The 23,324-nt window shown below is 34.3% G+C and overlaps 1 protein-coding gene across 1 annotated transcript in view; it reads right to left on the bottom strand.

Moving 5' to 3' along the window:
• The window catches only part of KLHL1 (kelch like family member 1), a 451,195-nt gene that overhangs the window by 262,601 nt on the left and 165,270 nt on the right, over nt 1–23,324 (bottom strand). The window contains exons 2-3 of the mRNA XM_066383706.1: nt 15,131–15,313; nt 6,795–6,931 (exon numbers count right to left, since the gene is read on the bottom strand). Of these exons, the coding sequence (XP_066239803.1) occupies nt 6,795–6,931; nt 15,131–15,313 (320 nt within the window). The remainder of the gene's footprint in view (nt 1–6,794; nt 6,932–15,130; nt 15,314–23,324) is intronic.

Here is a 23,324-nt window from a genome sequence, read left to right as displayed (position 1 = left end):
GGACAAAGATTTTTAGCCACTAATGCGCTTGAAGTGTCAGGCACCATTGCTACCTGCAGGCAAACACCATTCAGTTGCAAGGGAACATTCTCCTAATCTGCAATGATCACTATATAGCAATAAGGGAGTCGATTTAATCTCCTCAAACTATTTTCAGGACGAGATATCCATTAAACCACTGCAAAGAACTCCGTGATAACAAATTCTATACAAAAGGGCATTGATTCGTTAGAGAAAATACCATTCAATTTGTGTTCTGATATTTTATTCTAGTAATAGATTCAACATCTTACTATTGATCTTTGTCAGCTTACTTTATCTCACCGAATGGGCTACCTTAAGTACTCCAGAATATCGCCTGACCAGGTGGTGCAGTGGTTAAAGTGTTGAACTGGGACACAGAGAACCTAGGTTCAAGCCCAAAGGCTGCCACCTTGAGCACGGGCTCACCTGGCTTGAGTGCAGGGTCGCTGGCTTGAGCGTGGGATCATAAACATGACACCATGTTCACTGACTTAAACCCAAAGATTGCTGGCTTGAAGCTCAAGGTAGCTGGCTTGAGCAAGGGGTCACTTGTTCTGCTGTGCCTGCCCCCATACCCATCAAGGCACATATAAGAAAGCAATCAATGAACCACTGAGGTTTTTCAATGAAGAATTGATGCTTCTCATCTCTCTCCCTTCTTTTTTCCATTACTGAGCTTTTAAAGTATGTGGGGGAAAAAAATTGACTTTATGGAGCCTTAAAAAAAAAAAAGAAGCTAATTTTGATTCTGTATTAATTAGTCATGATTTTAATAGTTGTATATTTATCTTATTAAGATCCAAGAATTCTGTCAACACAAAGACCTTATTAGTTTTTCTTTGTTCTGTCTTGCATATTTCTAGCATTAACATATTAGTTATTATAACTTTGAGCTATTTCTACCACTGTACTCATTCCTTAATACCCAGGTCACTCTTCCTAGTTAGCAGAAAACAAATTTCTAAATATTTGCTTTAGTTCTTATTATAATTCTACCAGGCTCCTGATCTTATTTTCTCTCATTCTAATTTGTAGGGTTAGGAGCAAGTTGGGGTAATTAGGAAGGGTGTCTTCTATAGCTTACCATGTATAAATTTTTACTAAATTGAAATTCTTTAAAGGATAATTCTTCTTTCTTCATATGAATGATTATTAAACTCTATAATTATTGAAGCTTATGTCAGTCAAAATTTTTTCTAACTTTCTTTATCCATTTTTTAGTTTTCTTACTTTTAAATTAGTAAATAAATTAGTTATATATGGTTTTTCAAATCGTACAAACTTTCAAGCTCTCATAGAAATTTTTCCTTTGAAATCATTTTGAGGTATTCTTATTCATCTCTACTGTGAGCAAATTACTTTCACAGATAATAGTTCATTAATTCCAGATATGTTTTATTCTCCTTAGCGGACATATTTAATTCTCAATTTTTTCAAAGATTCTCAAACTTTAAAACTTAAAATATCCTCAAATAGCTGACTCCTTACTATCTTACTGCTCATTCATTTTTACCTTTTTCTATGATGCATTTATTTTTAGTCTTCTACAAAAAGTCTTAGAGATCAGCTAGCAAGCTTGCTAAGTAGATACAAATACCAATACATCCTATTCTTCCCTTTCCATACAGTTGTTCAGTTGATCTTGTCTATTTAATTTGTTACATTGTAAGTAGCAAAAGACAGGAACACATTTTATGTAATACCTAAAATTCTCCCAACATTTGCTTGTAAATTATTTCCTTATCTAGCACATTCTTATAAACTTATGTTTGGAAATTTAGAAATCACTAGAAAGATAGAAAATTTGGAGTAAAGGCCAAAGAATCAGTGGCAACGGAAAGGTAGCTTTGTATCTTGTCTGGCCTTTAAAAAACTGAGTTAAATCTGGGTCATTACATTCAGCAAGGAGCTTTGAAACACCTTCCAACTTGACGCTGTACGATGATGAGTCTCATTTGACCTAGTTTTGTACACTAGAAATGCAAGGCTGCCAAGTTATGGAGGCTGTAAGTGTTGGATCTATGCCTTTCTGTTGCTAGAAAGATTCCTAAAATGTAAATTTCAGGATTTGGTTCTTTCTAAGAAACAATAATAGGGTTATGTTTGCTATCCCTTGACCCCAGAGGCCATGATCTTTTACTACTATTTTAGTTTGTATGCACATTAAAATTTACCAAGATGGTCTATTTTTTTTTTCTTTTATTCTTTTTCCACGTGAGAGGAGGGGAGATAGACAGACTCCTGCATGTGCCCTGACTGGGATCCACCCAGCAACCCCCACCTGGAGCTGATGCTTTGGCCATCTTGGGCCATGATCTCAACTGAGCTATTTTTAGTGCCTAAGGCAGAGGCCCTGCTAGAGCCATGCTCAGTGACCAGGGCCAATGTCCTCAAACCAATCAAGTCATGGCTGAAGGAGGGTAAAGAGAGAAAGAGAGAAAAGGGGAAACGGGAAGAGTGGAGAAGCAGATGGTCACTTATCCTGTGTGCCTTGACCGGTAATGAAACCTGGGACATCCACATTGCTGGGTCTATGCTCTACCATAAGCCAATCAGCTAGGGCCATCCAAGATGGTCTTAATGCCTCATCATTTTGACTAAAATTTAGACATGCTTCTTCTTGCCACTAGGTCTTTGACTTCCCTTTTCTTAGAGGATTTAATTTTGAAAACTTGTAAGTATAAATTCTTTCCCTTCCTTTTGAGATGTGAATCATTTTTAAAAGGCTCTTTCCAGTTTTACAATCCAAAAATATTTTTGTCAAGAACCTGGAAGCTGCACATTTCAAATGTTGTTGAGGAAGAGAGCACGCAGTCTCTCTTTTGTGAGAGGGTAGGAGCATAAATTGAGTGGGCACCTTGCTTCAAGTTGTAAAACTACCTTCTGTTACAAAGATGGGAAAAAGATTACTTTTCCTTTAGATACAACCAAGTAGCAAACTCAGATGTCCCATGTTCTCTCCCACCTGAGCTTTAAATACCCTTTCTTACAGTCCTCCCTTGGTAGCTCAGCTGCTTGGAGCATCATTTGGATAAGTCAAGATTGTGAGCTCGATCCCCTGTCAGAGAATGTACAAAAATCAAATCACCCAAAGAACACCTCAGTAAGTGGAACATCAAATTGATGTTTCTCTCTTGCTCTCTCCCTTACTCTCTATCTCTACTAAAAAAAAAATATATCCTCCCTTGCCTCCTTTGTTTTAGAAAAATGATTCATTTTTTTAGATTAAATTTATTAGATGACATTTGTTAATAAAATTGTTTTATGTGTACAGTTCTGTGATATATCATCTGTATATTGCATTATGTGTTTACCACGTAAAGGCAAATCGTCTTGTGTCAACATATATTTGACCCCCTTTACCACTCTCCTCTACCTTCTTCCTTCTTGTAATCATCATACTGTTGTCTGCATCTATGAGTAATTGTTCACTTGTTTTTATATTTGTTCATTTATTTCTTTCAGTTTTATATACCACATATGAATGAAGTAATATGGTTCCTGACCATTTTATTTTATTTATTTTACTTTATTTTCTTTTATTTTATTATTTTCTTTTATTTTATGTTTTATTAAGTAAGAGGTGGGGAGCCAGAGAGACAGACTGCCATATGCACCCTGACAAGGATCTAACCACAAGCCCCCTACTGGGCTATGCTCTATCCATCAGGAGCCACTGCTCCATCGTTCAACAACCAAGCTATTTTAGCACTTGAGGAGAGGCCATCGAGCCATCCTCAGTGCCTGCGGTCAACTTGCTCAAACCATTCAAGCCATGGCTACAGGAGGAGAAAAGAGAGAGAGAGAGAAGGGGGAGTAGGAGGGGTGCAGAAGCAGATGGTTGCTTTTCCTGTGTGCTTAGACCTGGAATTGAACCTGGGACTTCCACACACCAGACAGATGCTCTATGCTGAACCAAATGGCTAGGGCCAATTCCTGACTTTTTGTGCCTGACTTATTTCATTTACCATGATAAGTAAACATTGGTCTCTCTCCCTAATTGCAACCGCTTTCAATAAAGACCTACTTACCTGTTTAACTTTGTCAAGGGCAATATTTGCTTTGAGAAAACATAATTTTATCATTACTGAGGCTGGAAAGTTTATGTCTTCCCCTCACATTGCTGCTTTGAGATTCAGCACCCAAAGCATGGCATTTTTCTTTTCATAAAGGCTTCATTGATTGGAGTTATGAGTGTTATATTGGTATTAGCAAAATCCTCTCTCTGATGAGCCAAATCCTCAAAGAAGAAAGATTCCCACTATTTTCAAGATATTTTGCTTTTAGAGGCTGATCTTCAAACACCATCACATGTTTCCCTGTTACCAGAAATATTGAAAAATGCAGTTCCTTAAATTAGGTTTCTAATGCTTTGATTATCAGGCCCTAACATGCCTTTCCTTTTTTCTTTAATGATCAAGATTTTAAACAAAATAAACCACATGCCATTCCTAAAAAAATATACATTCATACCATCTTGTTTTGCTGCTATCACCAGATTTTATCATAATGTCACCTCTTATTTCATAGTCTTGAAAGGTTATTAAAATAATTTAAAATAATGTGAACCCTGATATTGCTCTGAATAGTAGGTTTTAAGCCTTCTAATTCTCTCTTAACACTTTTCATTATATTATATTTATTTGCTTGTCTCTTCTCTCCAACTGAGCTTCAGGATGTTGAAGTCTGGCTTAGTTTATTTTCCAGAAATAAACCTAATATTTGCACATTAAACAACATTGAACAAATGTTTCCTAAATTAGCAAAATCATTTGAATGTACTAAATAAAATAAGTGCAAAGAGAAATGGAAAATATCACTATACATTTATTTATTTATTTGCTTTTTATTTTCCTTGCTTTGAGGTCAAATTTATTAATTGTTTTCTTTGGCCAAGGTCCATGAGTTTAGCTGGTGAGAATGCAAACTAGTACAACCATTTTGAAAGAAAATATGGTGGTTTCTCAAAAAATTAAGAATAGAACTATCATATGACTCAGCAATTCCTCTCCTGGGTGCTTTTCCACCCAAACTCAAAAACATTGGTAGTAAAAACACATGCACTTCCGTGGTTGCCGCAGCCTTATTCACAGTGGCCAAGACGTAGAAACAACCAAAGTGACCTCCAACAGAGAATGAGATAGAGAAAATGTTGTTCATATTTACAATGGAATGTTACTCAGCCGTAAGAAATGATGACATATTGCCATTGATGACAACATGGATGAACCTTGAGAACATTATATTGAGTGAAATAAGTAAATCAGAAAAGCTAAAAACGGTATGATTTTACACATAAGTGTGATATAAAACTGAAATATAAAAGTGAAATGGTTACCAGAGAGAAGGGAAAATGGGGGAGGTGGTTAGGGGGAGGGAGTAGAGAAGGGCAAACACATGGTGACGGAAAATGATTTGACTTTGGGTGATGGGTATACAACATAATCAACATTTCAAATGCTATAGAGCTATAGAAATGTTTATCTAAAACCTATGTACACTTATTGATCAATGTCACGCCACTAAATTTAATTTTCTAAATAAAATTTAAAAGAGAAAAGAAAATGTCACTATAATAGCAATGATTTTCTTTTTTTTTTTTTTTTTTTGTATTTTTCTGAAGCTGGAAACTGGGAGAGACAGTCAGATAGACTCCCGCATGCGCCAGACCGGGATCCACCTGGCACGCCCACCAGGGGGCGACGCTCTGCCCCACCGGGGTGTAGCTTTGTCGCGACCAGATCCACTTCAGCGCCTGAAGCAGAGGCCAAGGAGCCATCCCCAGCGCCTAGGCCATCTCTTGTTCCATTGGAGCCTCGCTGTGAGAGGGGAAGAGAGAGACAGAAAGGAAGGAGAGGGGGAGGGGTGGAGAAGCAGACGGGCGCTTCTCCTGTGTGCCCTGGCCAGGAATCGAACCTGGGACTTATGCACGCCAGGCCAACGCTCTACCACTGAGCCAACCGGCCAGGGCCAGCAATGATTTTCTATAGGTGTGCCTCAAGAGGCACACTGGTGTTCTATAAGAATTTTTAAAACATGTAAAACCTAAGTATTTAGTCTGGGCACTGACTTGTTTGTTTTTAGTTTGTCAAGTAAAAAAAGTACAACAGGAAACACAACAAGAGCTGTGGGATGTGACTGAATAAAAATTATATCAATATGTTTTGTCAGAGAGGCAAAAAATATATATTTTTTGGCATGCCACAGAATTTTAGTAGTTTATTTGGGCCAAGAGATGAAAAAGGTTGAAAGTTGCTGATAAAAAGGATCAGAAACAGCAAATAGCTTAGAAAGCTAGTCATTTTCAAATTTTAAGTATTTTCATTTTCTATTTTAACTAAGTTTATAGAATCCACATTAAATGTCCAGTAAAGGTTTTAACATTAAAATAATACATTGCAAAGAAAAGAGAGTCTTTGAATCCATTTTAAAATAAAATTAAAATCCATTTTTCTTCTTAATACTCTAAGTATGAACATAAATTAAATCTTATTTGGTAATTAATAGTCTCTCTGTTCCTCTTCCAAGCTCATCTATTACTATTTACTTTCATAATCCAGTTTAAATTCTTTGTGGAAGGAATTTGATATATGTACACATATATACATTTGTAATTTTAAAGACAAAAGTAAAGGCACTCTGAATTTTCTCCATTAGTCTTTCAAATGGAAAAAAATTACAGATATAAGGTGTATTTATTTTAGCTTTATATCATGTACCTAAATTCTAAAATTCAAAATACATCACGGTGAAACAATAAATCTCTTTACCTGTATATGCAAACTGGACAAGATCCCAGAGGGCATTGGGGTCTATGCCTTCCATCTTGATTTCCTCTTGCTTGGCTTCACAAACATCACTTGTAAACATGGCAGCAAAGTAGTCTGAAACTGAGCTCAGAACAAGCCTGAAAGAATCAAAGGATCTAATTTAGGCTATGAATATAATACATCAAAATGTTAGTGTCAGCAACAATGGAATGAAGGGCAGTCTATGCATCCATCAGTCTGTCTCTATTATCTATGAATCTATGTATTTACCATCTATTAATCTATAATTATTTACTAAAAAATTTCATTTGCCCCATAAAATAATAGTGTAACTTATATCATAAATTTTAGCCCTTAATTGGTGCTGACCTGTTTTTGAGATTTCTATTTTTTTCCTTTAGTTCTTGTTCTTATGCCAATACATCATTTTTTATATATATGATAAATATAAATGAATATAGACACATAAATACCATAATTCTAAATACGTTTTTACATTTAATGAGGCAAATCTTCCCTCTTAAATTTTGCTTAAGCAGTGTGAATTTTTATTCTTCATATAAAATTTAAAATTTTTTAAATAAACCAATAGAATTTTAATTCAAAATGCAGTAAATTTCTTTTAAAACTTTTTTAACTTATTTTTATTTTTTACTAATTTTTATACAGACAATTAAATTTAACAGGATGGCATTGGTCAATCAGAGTATAAAGATTTAGAGAAAACATCTCTGCATCATTTGGACAGTCGATTATGCTGTATACCCATCACGCAAAGTCAAATCATCCTCTGTCACCCTATATTTTATTTCTCTTTAAGCCCCTCCCCTTCCTCCCACCCTCCTCCTTCTCCTCCCTTCTCCTCCCCATGGTTATTTGGAAATGGTTGGTATATTTAGGATATAAAGTCATCCAATACAAAAGTATAAAATATCTCTATATGTATTTAGGATATTTTGTCTGATTTACATTCAAATTAATTTTTTTTAATTGTCTTGTGCGTTCTTGGTTGATTCCTACATACTTTTACAATTTTTTTAGCATTATGTACAGTAACATTTTTATAAATTCTATTTTCTTGTGGGTTTCTGTTGGTTTAGAATTCATTAGTTAAAATTTCCATAGATGCATCTTTCATGTGACACATTTATTGGAGTCTGCTTTTATTTTTTTTTTCTTTTAAGTAGTTGATTTTATATCATTTTCAAATAAACTAATTTTACCTGTTGCTATTCATTTTCTAAATTTCTTTTTTCTTTCTTTCCTTCCTCATCCAGGCCTTCCAGTGCTGTTTTTTGCTTATTTTATTTTAATTTTTTTAGTGAGAAATGAGAGAGAGAGAGAGACAGGAGCACAGATCTGTTTCTGTATGTGCCCTGACCGAACCAACAACCAGTGCTTTGGGATGATGCTCTAACCAACTAAGCTATACAGACTAGAAAATAATATGCTATTATGATCTAAAGTCCTTATTTGTTCATATATTACAACTGTCAGTTATATAATGGACATTGTGACAAAAAAAAGTTGAGGTTAAGAAAAGTGTATCACTCTAGTTTTTCATTGTTATTTTTAACAGCTTTTTAATAGCTTTAAAAAATGTATAAGCATTTCATTTTTCTGGTAACTTGTTGTTTTAATGAACATAAATATTTTTTCAGATTCTTTAAAATTGTAAGTGAAAAATGATTGAGTAAAACACCTAACAGCATATTATAATTCTAAAGAAATAGAGAACTGTACTGTAGTTATGAGGTTTGTTAGTAACAGTTATTTGAATTAAAAAACATAAATTTCTTTCTATTTAGAGTACATTAGAAGAAATTAGTACATTCTCAAGAATTATCAGGAAAAGATAACTCACTGATGGAAAACAGTTACAAATATAGAAAGGGAAGAGACTAAGAAGTAAAAACCCTATGATCTCTTAATATTAAAAAGTAAAAATAGTAATATTTTGTGTAAGTGCATATAAGCATATACAGGTTAACGTACATTCAGGGCTCATTAGGTTAAAAAAAACAGCTGGGCTAGAAGAGAAAAAGCAGAAGAACTTGAAACAGTTTTTATTCTACAAAGGAATAAAATGCTCAAAAAATGATGAAACTAAATGTGATGGATACATTTGTAAACTAAATAATGGCAAACTCTAAATGTATTTTTCTTTTTAAGAACATTGTAAAAAAAAATGAAAAAAGTTCAAAACAGTGCATATTTTTTAAAACTTTTTATGCATTCAAGCCAGAAAAAAATGTTTTATTTATTTTGCAATTTTATCTATCTCCTATATATTTATTTCTGTGTAAGTCAAGAGCATGATGGAAGTTCACTTCCACAGAAACAGATATTCTTTATATATATATATATATATATATATATATATATATATATATATATATATATTTCAAAATTATATATTTAAGAAGTACTTTTTAGGATATGTAATTTTGTCTAACCTATTAATATTAATTCTTAAGTGATAATATTTTAGAAATATTTTAAGTTTTCAGTTTGGACATATTTATTTTTGTAGTTAATAACTAAACATGTCAAAACTTTAATTCTCGAAGAGTAGTAAAATAATAAAAACACACTTATTTTCACATGTTTATTATATACCAATTAGATAAATCAGTGTCAAAAGATCAGTTTCATCAAAAGAACTAAGTATGACATTGTATGATATGAAAATAAAATGTAATAAACCAGAAGGAGGCCTGGCCAGTTGGCCCAGTGATAGAGTGTCAGCCCAGCATGTGGATAACACAGGAGCAATGCTTTGTCAGGACATACAGGAGAACTGACCATTTGCTTTTCCACCCCTCTGCCTTCTCTTTTTCTCTTTCTTTCTTCCCCTCCTTCAGCTATGGCTCGATTGGCTTTAGTACATTGGCCCAGGCACTGAAGATGACTCCACAGAGCCTCCACCTCAGGTGCTAAAAATAGCTCAGTTGTGAGCATGGCCCCAGATGGCCAAAGCATCGGACTCAGACAGGGGTTGCAAGGTAGTTCCCAGTCAGGGCACATGTGGGAGTCTGTCTTTCTATCTCCCTCATCCCACTTGGAAAAGAAGAAAAAATAAATAAACCAGAAGGATATATATCTTTCCTAACATATAAGAAGTATATTGAGATAAAATTAACCCTTTTAATTTTACACATATAAAGGCTTGATTTACATAAGGCCACATCCATATAGAAAAAGATATCATAAGACCTAGAGAATTCAATCTTAAATAATTACATGAAATCTTATCCATAAACTGCAACATAGAAAATATTACTAACTCACTAATAGAAGTGTAGAAAACTCTATAATGCATCTAGTTTTAGTGAACAGAAAATTTGCATTAGATTTTAGGAAGGAGACATAATGAAAAACTGAAAGTAATATATCTATATGTGCATATGTAGCTTCTATTAATACTAGGGAAGCAGGAGACAAAAATGCATATATAAATGGATAATGCAGCCACACTGGAAAATCTCTTATTGAGGTCACCACTAATGTATTTCCTTTGAAATCTATTAAACTTTTCTAAGTCCATTCCAATTTACTGTGGTGTTTGACATTATTGACCTCCCACTCCATTTTTAAATCTCCATTTTAGCAAAGGCAGTACAGACTTTCTTATCTCAGCTTACCTCTAATTCACTGATTTCCACCTCTTACTCCTTAACCCTTTCATCGCCCCAGGTTTTGAATGCAGCTTATAAATATCTGCCTTAACACTCACTGTTTCAGAATCACTCTGAGCATAGCCTTAATTCTTACTGTTATGGTAGTTTTAAATCTAGTTTTGTGCCTGGAATTACTGGACTTTGTGGTTGTCCTGCCCGGGCCCCCCTTTATGGGGCACAGAGATGTGCCCAGGACTGGTGATGTAAATACCTAACTGCTCCGGGCTACCATTTTTCTGCAATTGTGCATGGCCCAGGAGATACCCCCGGGGAGTTTATGTGCTTCTGCTCCTCTTACCTCATCCTCTAACTTCTCCCCTCCCACTCTACACCTGCAGGTGTGCCCAATGGTAATGGTTAATATAACCCACGTATAAGCATACTGTTTCTTTAAGTCAAGGTATGACTAACTTGGAAGTAAGTCATGTTTGAGTTTTTTAGGACTTAAAGATGAAGCAAGGCTTCAGCTGAGACCACACTCCTAATCTGCTCCTTCTTTAGCCCTATCCTGCCTCCTTTCTTCTGCGGGCACTCCTTAAAGAAACCATGCACTCCTGAATTCTGGTGTCTGCATCTGTTTCCAGGGAATCTGACCTGTAAGACTGTTCATCAGGATATCTCAGCTAATCTCTCTACTGATACTTACATAGTCCTCATTTCATGCCTCGATTAACACTAACAGCTTCCTAGAACATAAACTCATTTTCGCAGTGTTTATCTTTTCTGTATTTTCTAAAACTGGACCATTTTGTGGAGCAATCTTTGTAAATTAAGACAGGGAGAGTATTATATAGTAGTTGGGTCACATTTTTAAATTCATTCAGCAATTCTGTGTCTTTTGATTGGAAAATTTTATCTAATTACCTTTAGAGTAATTATTGATAGGTAAGGAGATACGCCATCTTATTCTTTTCTGGCAATTTCACAGTTCCCTTGTTCCATTAGTCCTCTCTTATCTTTCTTTGCGAATTGATGAGTTTCTATGTGTTATGCCTTGATTCTCTCTCTCTCTCTTTTTCTTTTCTGTATTTATTGTAGGCTTTGTATTAGGTTATTCTGAATTTGTCTATATACTCAGTATATATTGTATTTTCATGTTACTAATTAGACTCTCTCATTCCATCTCAGCTTAGAAAACACCTTTCAGCATTTTTTTGTAAGGCAGGTCTAGTGGAACAGTGTTCTTTCAGCTCATCATACTTGTGGCTTTGTGATGGTGTCTGTACATTTAAGGAAGTACATGCCTTTCCCAATCTTAACAGACTGACTTGGCCCAGCAAAGCCCTTCACCAGTCAGTTCACCCAGAGATTCCGGGAGGGCCAGGTGGTGGTGTCTGAAGGCAGGCTTCCTGCTAGAGTCTTTGGGGGAGCAGGTGGCAAGCCTAGTTTTTGGGAACACAGGACTACCTTACTTCCTGAGGTTTCAGGGCTAAACCCGGAGCCTGGGATCACTGGCGTGGGCCAGGCATCTGGGTTCAAAGGGCCTAGTTTGATGTTGGGGTGGTCTGGGAACCTGGTTTTATGAGAGCTTGACTGGAGGTTGGAGTCATTGTGCAGATGGCATAACACTAAGGACAACCTAAAGTTTGGGATCTCTCGGTCTGTCGGGAGATCATGATCTTTTATGTTTCTGTCACATATCATTTAATTCTTTCTTTTTTAAAGATTTTATTTTTATTGATGTTTTTAGAGAGAATAGAGAAACAGAGAGAAAAGGGCAGGGAGGATGAGTGGGAAACAACAACTCTTAGTAGTTGCTTCCCGTTTGTGCCTTGATCGGGCAAGCACAGGGTTTCGAACCAGTGACCTCAGCATTCCAGTTCAATGCTTTATCCACTGTGCTACCACAGGTCAGGGCATCATTTTATTCTTTAAAGTTTTTATTTGATCAGAAATAATTTTATGCTAAAAAAATATATATATATATATATATGCTTACACATTTTAAATCATATTAGTCCTTCCTTTATCTGGTCTACAAACCCTACTTCCCAGGATTAAGCTTTGTTAACTGTATGTTTTATGTCCTTACACACTGTTTTTATGCAAATAAAACTATAAATGACTTTATTTATAACTCAAAGGATGTTATTTACTTATAATTTTCTCATTTATTCTAATGCACTTACTATTAATAACAGTTAAAAAAAACTTTCACAAGCTGAATCATATATAATTATATACCAGTGCATTATAAGAGAGTAGGCCCTGAAAAATCCCTTCATTCTCTTACCAGTGAAAATTCGACAGTCCAGTTTTTAATATTGATCTTGTCAGTCTACTTTTCTGTATCTGACATCACTGATTACAATAAGCCTACCTTTCAGAAATCCTCTATATTTAGTATTCTGGAATTTACATTTAAATGGTTTTGTTCACTTGCTGCTTATCAATTATTCTGGGCCATTTATGAGAAGTCTATATTTATTTTAGAATTTCTCTAAGGACCCAAAGCAGAGATAAAATCAGAATTTTGATTAGTTTTCATGTTGTGAATATATTAATAAGTCATTTTATGATTATTAGCTTTTCAGAGCTAACTTAATTCAAACTATGCCTAATAATAAGCTAAATATATAGACATAATATTTCCTAAATACTGTAGTAATTGTAATCTACATCAGGTTAAAAGTTTATATACATTATAACTAGCATACATCCAAAATGTTTTATGAAAAAGCCCTTTAATAGTCAGAATCCATTTGAAAATTTTAAATGATGAGATAATTTAAATAAAATTAAATATACATAATCTTTGTGAATGTCTATTTTGTGAATGTTTATGACAAATTACTTCATTACTTAATACAAATTACTTCATTTTTTATTATTTAATATTATTATATTCTAGGCCCTGGCTGATAGCTCATTTGGTTAGAACATTGTCTTAATATGCCAAGATTGAGGGTTGGAATCCAGGTCAGGGCACATATAAGGGTGAATCAATTATGGCATAAATAATTGGAACAACAAGTCAATGTTTCTTTCTCTCTATATCTCTCTCTGTCAATGTCTATCTCTCTCCCTTCTTCTCTCTCTAAAATTCAATAAATAAAAAAATATGTATTATATTTCATAATTTTTCTGTGCTAATGTTTAAACATCAATTATGTTTCACCCAAAGAAAAGTACTCTGTTTCGTTAATGAAAAATAACAAAATAACTTATGAATCTGTTTGTTACTATTACTGAGATGATTATTTGTTTAAAGCAAAAAGTTAATTTTGTATTAATTACAATTAATTCATTATGCAGATGTATAATTAAGAAGGTGAAATGTACCTGTGATTACATAAAAGAGTGACTTGTATCAGGTGCTTCCTATAACATTTTCCACATATTTCTTAACTTATGTATGTTTAATTTAGAATCCTCAGTATGTAAATTATTTGTAAAATAGTGCTAAAGTTTTAAACCATGGTATGAAAAAATATGTCTTTACTAGAATTAATTTAGCAGATAGCCTTAGGCTAAATTTTTACAATCATGTTTAAATAAAATGCATGTGATTGAAAATAATACCTTTAATTTAGTATCTGTTAATACATGAAATATTTAAATGTTGAGAATAATATGCATAAAAATATGCTGAGATGCTTTAAAGTAAACTAAACCAAAATGCAATTTTATATATTAAAAACCTGAATTATTATGAAAATTAGCATAATCAAACAAATTATTTAGATAATAACATAATAACCAAGATAGAGATTTGTTTCAAACTCAATCTTCACATTTTAATATTCTCATCATGGTAGAAATATAGACCTCTTTTCCTGGAATCCTTTTAATAGTTCACATGTAAAGGCATATATATATAATCTAGATAATACTATTTAAGTTAAAATTATATGAAAAAAAGTACATTGAAAAAATTTCATGTGGAAAATTTACCCTTTCTGTTAATTCAGTAGTATTAACAGTATTACATGACATATGTTAAGGTAATCTAAGGTTGCTTGCTCATATATTCAACTAAATAAAAATAATATCAAAATTAAATTAAAACTTTTTTCACTTAAAATTTTAAAACGAAGAAAAACTGAGTAAACAACCAACATCATATTCAATAAATTCTCATAAGTAAACTCATAGCAAATCAATATGGCACAAAATAATCAGATGTCTAGTTCATAAAACTTGAAATTATCAATTATAAATATATAAGAAATGTTTAAAAATGTATTAACTTTCAAATATATTGGAAATTAAGTATGATATTAGTACAAGATAAATATTTTCTAATACATGAAATTTAATGACGTTAATATGAAATGTTTCAAATATATGGTTGAGACAAATAATATGTACCCAACGTAATCTGACTTCACTTCAGTTTTGACAGAAAATCATATCTTATTTCAGTTCTTAGGTACATACTCTAAGTTGAAATTAATTTCTATTTAATGTGATTATGAGTCATATAAAATGAAGTATTTATCAACCTGAGTTAGAAGTAGTATTTTTCAATTGCTTATATTTGCTTTATTTCTTTAAAAAGATTACTTAAATAAATGAGAGTAAAAGAAAAACACCCACGCTCTGTTAAAAATATGGGTTCTAATGATCTAATCTTGATATTTTTGCAATCTTCATACCAGGCTATCACTTCTAAATATGTAAATGCATGTTTCCAATAATGACAGATTACTGTACCTATGTGCAGGTATCTTTCGGTTCCCAACAATCAGGATAACATCACAAAGTTGCTGTTGTTTCAAGTAACTTTCCATTTTTCTGAACGTTTGCTCAGCATGGTGAACAGCCTGATAGAATTCTTCAGAGCTACTGGAGTCCAAATCACTTTGAGGTGTCAGTGAATGGTTAGTTGCTGACAGCCTGTAAACCACACATAAAAAAAGATGGTGTTTATAAAGTCTAACCAATTGTCCAGAACTACATACAAAGTTTTAAAAATTACAGGGAAATCAATGACTTTGTCCTTATGTTCATCACTATTACTATGTCAAAAAAACTCTATTCGGAATTAAATAATTTTCTCCAGGAACATAAAATTAGTAAACATGATAAAGTCACATAGTAAAATACAAACATGGTTATTCTAAAATTACTAAGAAAATGTTAGTTTAACCCATTTGATATTAAGGTAGATAATCTAATTATACTATTCTAAATTATGATTCTTTTAATGTATAATAAACATTGCTTTACAGAAGTAGATGAATTTTATTATGAGAAATTATGAAACATGGTTTATAAAAGATTGAAAATACACGTAAATTGATGAGTTTTGTATTCTGTATCCATCTGATGAAACAAAAATATGCAAAAATAATGTATTAGTTCAGTATTTAGAATCATATATATATAATAAACTTCAGGATTTTAAAAAGTTTATGATACTTATGTATGGCTATTTTATCTATTAACATTTTAGACTACTTCATGATGAAGGCTTTAAAATACCATACTCAGAATCAAGAAGAATCTCAATATCCTTAGATGTATTGTATGCCCAGCAGAACCAAACAAGTGTTCTGATGAACCAGTCAAATGTTCTGATGAAACATCCTTCAAATGATTTAAAAATGGAAATAAACCAGATCCATAACAATAACAATGAAATAGCTCATTTCAAGACAGACAGTAATACGGAGAATTCTGCATCTAATGTCCTTACAATAACTTGTAGCTCACCAAGAACACCAGAAAAAAAAAGTTACATATAATATCAACATAATTATTTGAATTTAATAATAGTTACTAACACAACTAGGATATGATTGTCCAAGATCCTATAATAAAGGTAAATTCACAGAAGTCACCTCAAAATCTACACTGCATTTTCTTTCTCTCTCTAGGTATTGACTAAGTATAAGCAGCTTAGGGTGAGAGTTTGAGAAGCACTGCATAATGTAGCAGCTAAGCAGAACTTTTGGCAAGATCATAAGTTTGGGGGAAATAATAGATATTGGAATTGTGGGTTCTAAAGGTAGCCAGAAAGGTAAATAAATGGCCTTAAAGGAGGACAGATCGTGTAAGGCTATCATCATGTACCACTTTTTCCTTGAGGTATTTGCTGATCATTAAGCCATGCTAGACAAGTAGAAAATGGCTTATAAGAAGGTAGAAAAGTTAAACAGAACTGGAAAAATAAATATTTGAATTTAAGGACCAACACGATGAGGGGCTCTAAAAAATACATAGGCTTTCACCTGAACTTTGTAAGAGCTGTATCCTAAGGGTAAAGGAACTGGATTAGACAAGATAATATAGAGGCAAAAACCTAGATATGAATCAATGGAATCTCTAATTGCATTGTGATGATCTTCTAATCTAAATGTCAGCAGTCAAAATAAACCCCCCTTAGAAAAAGACAACTTCATCCAGACTCTATGACTGTTTGCATATATATGACACTTGACAGCAAAGAAAATAAAAGAGCAGGCCTATAAAAAAAGAGGCCAAGGGAGAATGACAGACAATAGAAACAGGCTCTTGGGTTCTACAGATATTTCTGAATAGATGAATTATAATTAGTTATTCACTATATGTGAAAATAACTGTCATTGATATATTTTAATACAGATGACAAGCTGGAGAATTTCACAGAATATTATGTTATATGAAAAAATCAAATGGAAAATAAGAAAATATAATAATTTAACTTGAGATTTGGTATATGAACTAAATTTTCAGATTTAATGCAGAAGAAAAATTATAGTAATCTAAAAATTAATGGAAAATATATATTTTAAAAATTTATTGATTGTTTATATGTATAGAAAGAGACAGGAACATCGTTCTGTTCCTGTATGTGCCCTGACTAGAGATTGAACCAGCAAACTCTGTGCTTCAGGGCATTACTCTAACCAACCACGCTATCTGGCCAGGGAAGAAAATATTTAAACTAAAATATTGAGATGGAAAAATACAAAACAATATTTTCAGAAACAAATGAAACATAGTAAGAAATTGTAATATACATATATGCAATAATTATAATTGTTAAAGCAAGGGAGAAGCATGAGACAAATCCTCTGAAGAAATAATGGTCAAAGGCTTTCAAAAATGTGTTAAAAACATCAAAACACAGATTTAAGATTCACTGTACATTTCATGGTAAATCAAAAACAAAACAAAACAACAAACAAACAACTGCCTGACCAGGCGGTGGCTCAGTGGATAGAGCGTTGGACTGGGATGCGGAAGACCCAGGTTCGAGACCCTGAGGTCTCCAGCTTGAGCACGAGCTCATCTGGGCTGAGCAAAAACAGCTCACCAGCTCGGACCTAAGGTCCCTGAGCAAGGGGTCACTCAGTCTGCTGAAGGCCCACGGTCAAGGAACATATGAGAAAGCAATCAATGAACAACTAAGGTGTCGCAACGAGAAACTGATGAGTGATGCTGCTCATCTCTCTCCGTTCCTGTCTGTCCCTATCTGTCCCTCTCTCTGACTCTCTCTCTGTCCCTGTAAAAAAAAAAACACAAAAAAAAACTACACATCCTAGTAATAAACAAAACAAAAAAGAACTTTCTTAGAATACACCAAAAAATAAAAAAAGAGAACATGTTCCCCAAATCTTTTAATGAGGCAGGTATAACATTGATATAGAACTAAAAAAATGTTATAAGAAAAGAAAATGAATGGCCATTCTATCTTCTAAAAATCCTAAATCAGTTATTAGCAACCAAATACAGAAATGTTTTTTTAAAAAAGATTTGTATATGAAAAATAAATGTATCAACTATATAGTTGACAATGCATCACAACTAAGTTGGACTTAATTAGTCATAAAGCCACCTACTTCATTCATGATTTGTCAAAACCTTTTTTCCTTGAGACTGAATATGAAATCCAGTTGTACTACTTTTATTCAACAATTTTCTGGATGGCCTTGTCAGTGTAGTGAAACAACGGAAAAATAAATAAAGCCTATTAGAACTGGATAAGAAAAAATATAACTGATAATTACTTCTAAAAGATTTGTTTGTATACATAAAAACTCAAAAAATCTACAAGTTAGCAAGTCTAAAACCATTAAAATTATGTGTGTTCTCTGTTATCTATATTTGTCTATACAATATGGTTATTTCCATCATACTTTCCAATATTCTCTTTAAATATTTAAAACTAATATTGCTGTACCATATGTATGCCTTGCACAAATTTGTAAATTAAAATCCCAGAATATGCTCATTTCCTGCATATATTTAAGGAATTTGGGCTCAGGTGTATGCAGCAAGAAGAGCGGCAGTCTTCCACATAGTAACATATTGAGCAGAAATGTCATAGAATGCCCTGCAGGGTGCATTTTAAAATCTAGAATGAGCATCTTATTATTGGCTCTCATGGAACTAAGGAAAATCAAGTCATAACTATAGGTTGCCAAATAGATAAAACTGCCCCATTGAGATCTGATGTTTCTGGAATGACACAAGACTGCCTAAATAGGCTCTAAAAGTCAAGATATTAGACTGCACTGTAGAATGGTTGCAAATTAGTTTAAGTAGGTTAGGGATAAAGACTCCATTCAGACCATCATGTTAATGTTTTACAAGGTAAATAACATACTTAGGGCAGAAAATTTTACACTTCACTAAGGGTTTCTTAGCTTGGAAAATGTTACCAAGAAAATAACTTAATCTATTTTGTTTTCAAGTTACCCTATTTGTGGTGAAGGCAAAGGCAATATTAGCACAAATAGGAAAAGAAATAGAATAATACAATTCTAGAATGTGGTGAGAACACATTCTAGATATAAATGAACAAGGCTTAGAATTTGACAGGACTAACAAATTCTAAAAGCTAATTATTGTCAAGTTGGTACCTTCTTTAATATACTCTAGTTACCCCAGTGGATGTTGGCTATTATACAAACTTGGGCCTTTCTGAAAAAATTCAAAAGTACTTTGAAAGAATAAATCATTTTCTTTTCTTTTCTTTCTTTTTTCTTTTTAAGTGAGAAGAAGGGAAATAGTATAATAGACTCCTGCAAGTGGCCTAACCAAGATCTACCTGGCAATCCCTATTTTAGGCCATTGTTTGAATCAACTGAGCTATTTTTAATGCCTGAGACTAACTCAGTCAAACCAACTGAGCCATTCTCAGCACCTAGTGCTGAACGTTACAACCAATTGAGCCTGGGAGAGAAAGAAAGAGGAGGGAAAAAGGAGAGAGAAAGAAGCAGATGGTTACTTCTTCTGTGTGCCCTGACCAGGGCTAAAACCCAAATGACTATATGCCAGTCCACTGCTCTATCCACTGAGCAAATCAGCCAGGCCAAAAGCATAAACCTTAAAACAGCAGAGAGCTAAAAATTGGTTTCTAAACTATTTCTTCAGAGTTCATGTTCACTTTTAGATTTTTTTCTTATATTTCTTATGCTTTTAGTTTTTATTTTGTGTGTGTGTCTGTGTGTGTGTGTCTGTGTGTGTGTGTGACAGAGACAGAGACATAGAAAGAGGGACAGATAGGGACAGACAGATAGGGAGAGAGAAGAGAAGCATCAATTCTTTGTTGCACCACCTTAGTTGTTCATTGATTGCCTTCTCATATGTGCCTTGACCACAGGTACAGCAGACCCTTGCTCAAGCCAGTGACCTTGGGTTCAAGCTGGTGAGCCTTGCTCAAACCAGATGAGTCCACGCTCAAGTTGGTGACCTCTGGGTTTCAAACTTGGGTCCTTTGCATCCCAGTCTGATGCTCTATCCACTGCACCACCATCTGGTTAAGCAACTAATAACCCTTTAAATGACTATTTTTCTTGAAGGTTGGTTGATCTGTCAGAGAAATGGTTGTGTTTTTTTACTTGATTTTTCTCTTTAGGAAGTCACAGTTATAGTGCTTCCATATTTCCTCATAAATCATTTCCTGAACTCAGGCTTGAGTAAGATTTTTTGTCCTTGATCTTTGCCTCAGGATCTCATTTTTAAAATTAATTAATTATTTTATTTTAATGTGCCTGCGCACATGTGCACACATGAGGGGGGGGAGGGAGAGAGATGAGCATCATCATTCTTTGTTGCAACAATTTAATTGTTCATCGATTGCTTTTTTATACATGCCTTGATCCAAGACTTCTACAGAGCAAGTGACTGTTGCTCAAGCCAGCTACCAAGGGGTCATGTTTATGATCCCACAACTCAAGCCAGTGACCCCTCGCTCAAGCCAGTGAGCCTGTGCTCAAACCGGGGACCTCAGGTTTCAATTCTGGGTCCTCAGCATTCCAGGCTAATGCTCCATCCACTGCGTCACTGTCTGGTGAGGCATCGCTTCAGGGGAGCTTTTGCATCAGACCACTTACGATGTTTAAGCTAAGGTTCATTATTTAAAATTCTTCATATCACATATCTAGCCTTATTAGTTCAACAAATGAGAGATTAAAAGTTTTAGGAAACAGATTAGAGCTTTACATTCTGTCCTTTAAGTAAGTAACAACCTGATATTGGGTTATTTTTATTATTATCTGACTTATATACCTTCAACTTAAAATAACTATATAGTCTGTTTTCAATATGAGAATCTATCAGATTTTTTAATCTGACACTGTAATCATTATCTTTATCATGGCCCAACAACATAAAGCTTCAACTTGCAAGAAATACAATTTAAAAAGTGTAAAATGACATTTTCCCGTCAAAATTTAAACTTGCTTCAGATTCCCCCAAACTACAATATAGAAAACAATAAAATAAATATATTTTTTTCTTGAATCCATGAACTACTCAAACCATGGGAACTCTTCTTTATTTCTTTTTATAACCGTATGTCTTGACAGTGTTGTATGCACTCATTACCTTAATTCCTAATTTTTTGAAAACTCCTCAATCTACCTTTTTTTATTTTTAATTTTTATTGTTGAATTTATTAGAGTAACATTGATTCACAAAACTATACATGTTTCAAATATATATAACTCAATAACACATCATTTGCACACTGCATTGTTTGTCCACCGCCCAAAGCAAAATCTCTTCCCATCCCCATTTTCCCCTCTTTTGCCCACATCTGCCTACTTCCCACCACCTTTCCCCTCTGGCTACCACCACACTGTTGTCTGTGTCTATGTGTTATATAGATGCTCTTTTCTTAATCTCTTCACTTTTTTTCATCCAACCGCTCACCCCCCCCACCCTCTGACAGCTGTCAGTCTGTTCCATGTTTCCTTCCCTCTGTTTCTATTTTGTTGATTAGATTCCACATATAAGTGATATCATATGTTATTTGCCTTTCTTTGAATGCCTTATTTCAATTAGATTAATAATCTTCAGGTCCATCCAAGTTGTCACAAAAAGAAAGATTTTTCTTTTCTTTTCTTTCTTTTTTTTACAGCCAATAGTTTTTCATTGTGTAAATGTACCACAGCTTTTTTATCCACTCATCTACTCATGGGCACTTGAGCTATTTTTTTTTTTTTTTTGTATTTTTCTGAAGCTGGAAACAGGGAGAGACAGTCAGACAGACTCCCGCATGCCCCCAACCGGGATCCACCCGGCCCGCCCACCAGGGGCGACGAAGCTCTGCCCACCAGGGAGCAATGCTCTGCCCCTCTGGGGCGTCGCTCTGCTGCGACCAGAGCCACTCCAGCGCCTGGGGCAGAGGCCAAGAAGCCATCCCCAGCGCCCGGGCCATCTTTGTTCCAATGGTGCCTCGGCTGCGGGAGGGGAAGAGAGAGACAGAAAGGAAGGAGGGGGAGGGTGGAGAAGCAAATGGGCGCCTCTCCTATGTGCCCTGGCCGGGAATAGAACCCGGGTCCCCCGCACGCCAGGCTGCCGCGCTACTGCTAAGCCAACTGGCCAGGGTAACTTGAGCTATTTCTAGATCTTGGGTTTTGTAAGCAACACTACCATGAACATAAGGGTGCATATGTTCTTTCAAATTAGTGTTTCAAGTTTCTTAGGATATATTCCCAGACAGAGGATCACTGGATCAAAAGGCAGTTCTATTTTTAATTTGTTTTGAGGAAACTCCATACTGTTTTCCACAGTGGCTGCACCAGTCTGCATTCCCACCAGCAGTGTAGGAGGGTTCCCTTTTCTCCACATCCTCGCCAGCACTTGTCATTTCTTGGTTTCTTGATGACAACCATTCTGACAGGAATAAGGTGATATCTCATTGTAGTTTTAATCTGCATTTCTCTGATGGTTAGTGATGATCATTTTTTATATGCTTATTAGTCAGCTGTATATCCTCTTTGGAATGTGCCTATTTAGGTAATTTGCCCACTTTTTAACTGGGTTATTTATCTTCCTGGTTTTGAGTTGTATAAGTTCTTTATATATTAACCTCTTATCAGCTGTATTATTGGTAAATATGTTCTCCCATTCAGTGGGTTCTCTTTTCATTTATTTGATGGTTTCTTTTTCTGTGCAAAAAGCATTTTAGTTTAATATAATCTCATTTATTTATTTTTCCTTTGTTTTCCTTGTCCAAAGAGATACGTTGGCAAAAAAATTGCTCTAAGAGATGTCTAAAATTTTACTGCCTTTGTTTTCTTCTAGTATTTTTATGGTTTGTGATTTACATTTAAGTCTTTTATCTATTTTGAGTTTATTCTTGTATATGGTGTAAGTTGTTGGTCCAGTTTCATTTTTTGCAAGTACCTGTCCTATTTCCCAACACCATGGGTTGAATAGACTGTCTTTCTCCATTGTATGGTCTTGCCTCCTTTGTCAAATATTAGTTGACCATGAAGGTGTGGGATTATTTTTGGACTCTGTTCTCTTCCATTGATTTATCTGTCTGTTCTTAAACCATTACAAGGATGTTTTGATTTCAATAGCCTTGCAGAATAGCTTGATATCGGGGAGTATGCTACCTCCAACTTTGTTCTTCTTTTTCAAGATTGTTGAGGCTATACAGTGTTTTCTTTTGTTGGTTTGTTTT

The sequence above is a fragment of the Saccopteryx leptura genome, chromosome 4 (genome assembly GCF_036850995.1).
Source record: "Saccopteryx leptura isolate mSacLep1 chromosome 4, mSacLep1_pri_phased_curated, whole genome shotgun sequence".
NCBI lineage: Eukaryota > Metazoa > Chordata > Mammalia > Chiroptera > Emballonuridae > Saccopteryx > Saccopteryx leptura.
The sequence above is the reverse complement of the archived record's forward strand: the minus strand, read 5'-3'. Positions and strand labels throughout refer to the sequence as shown.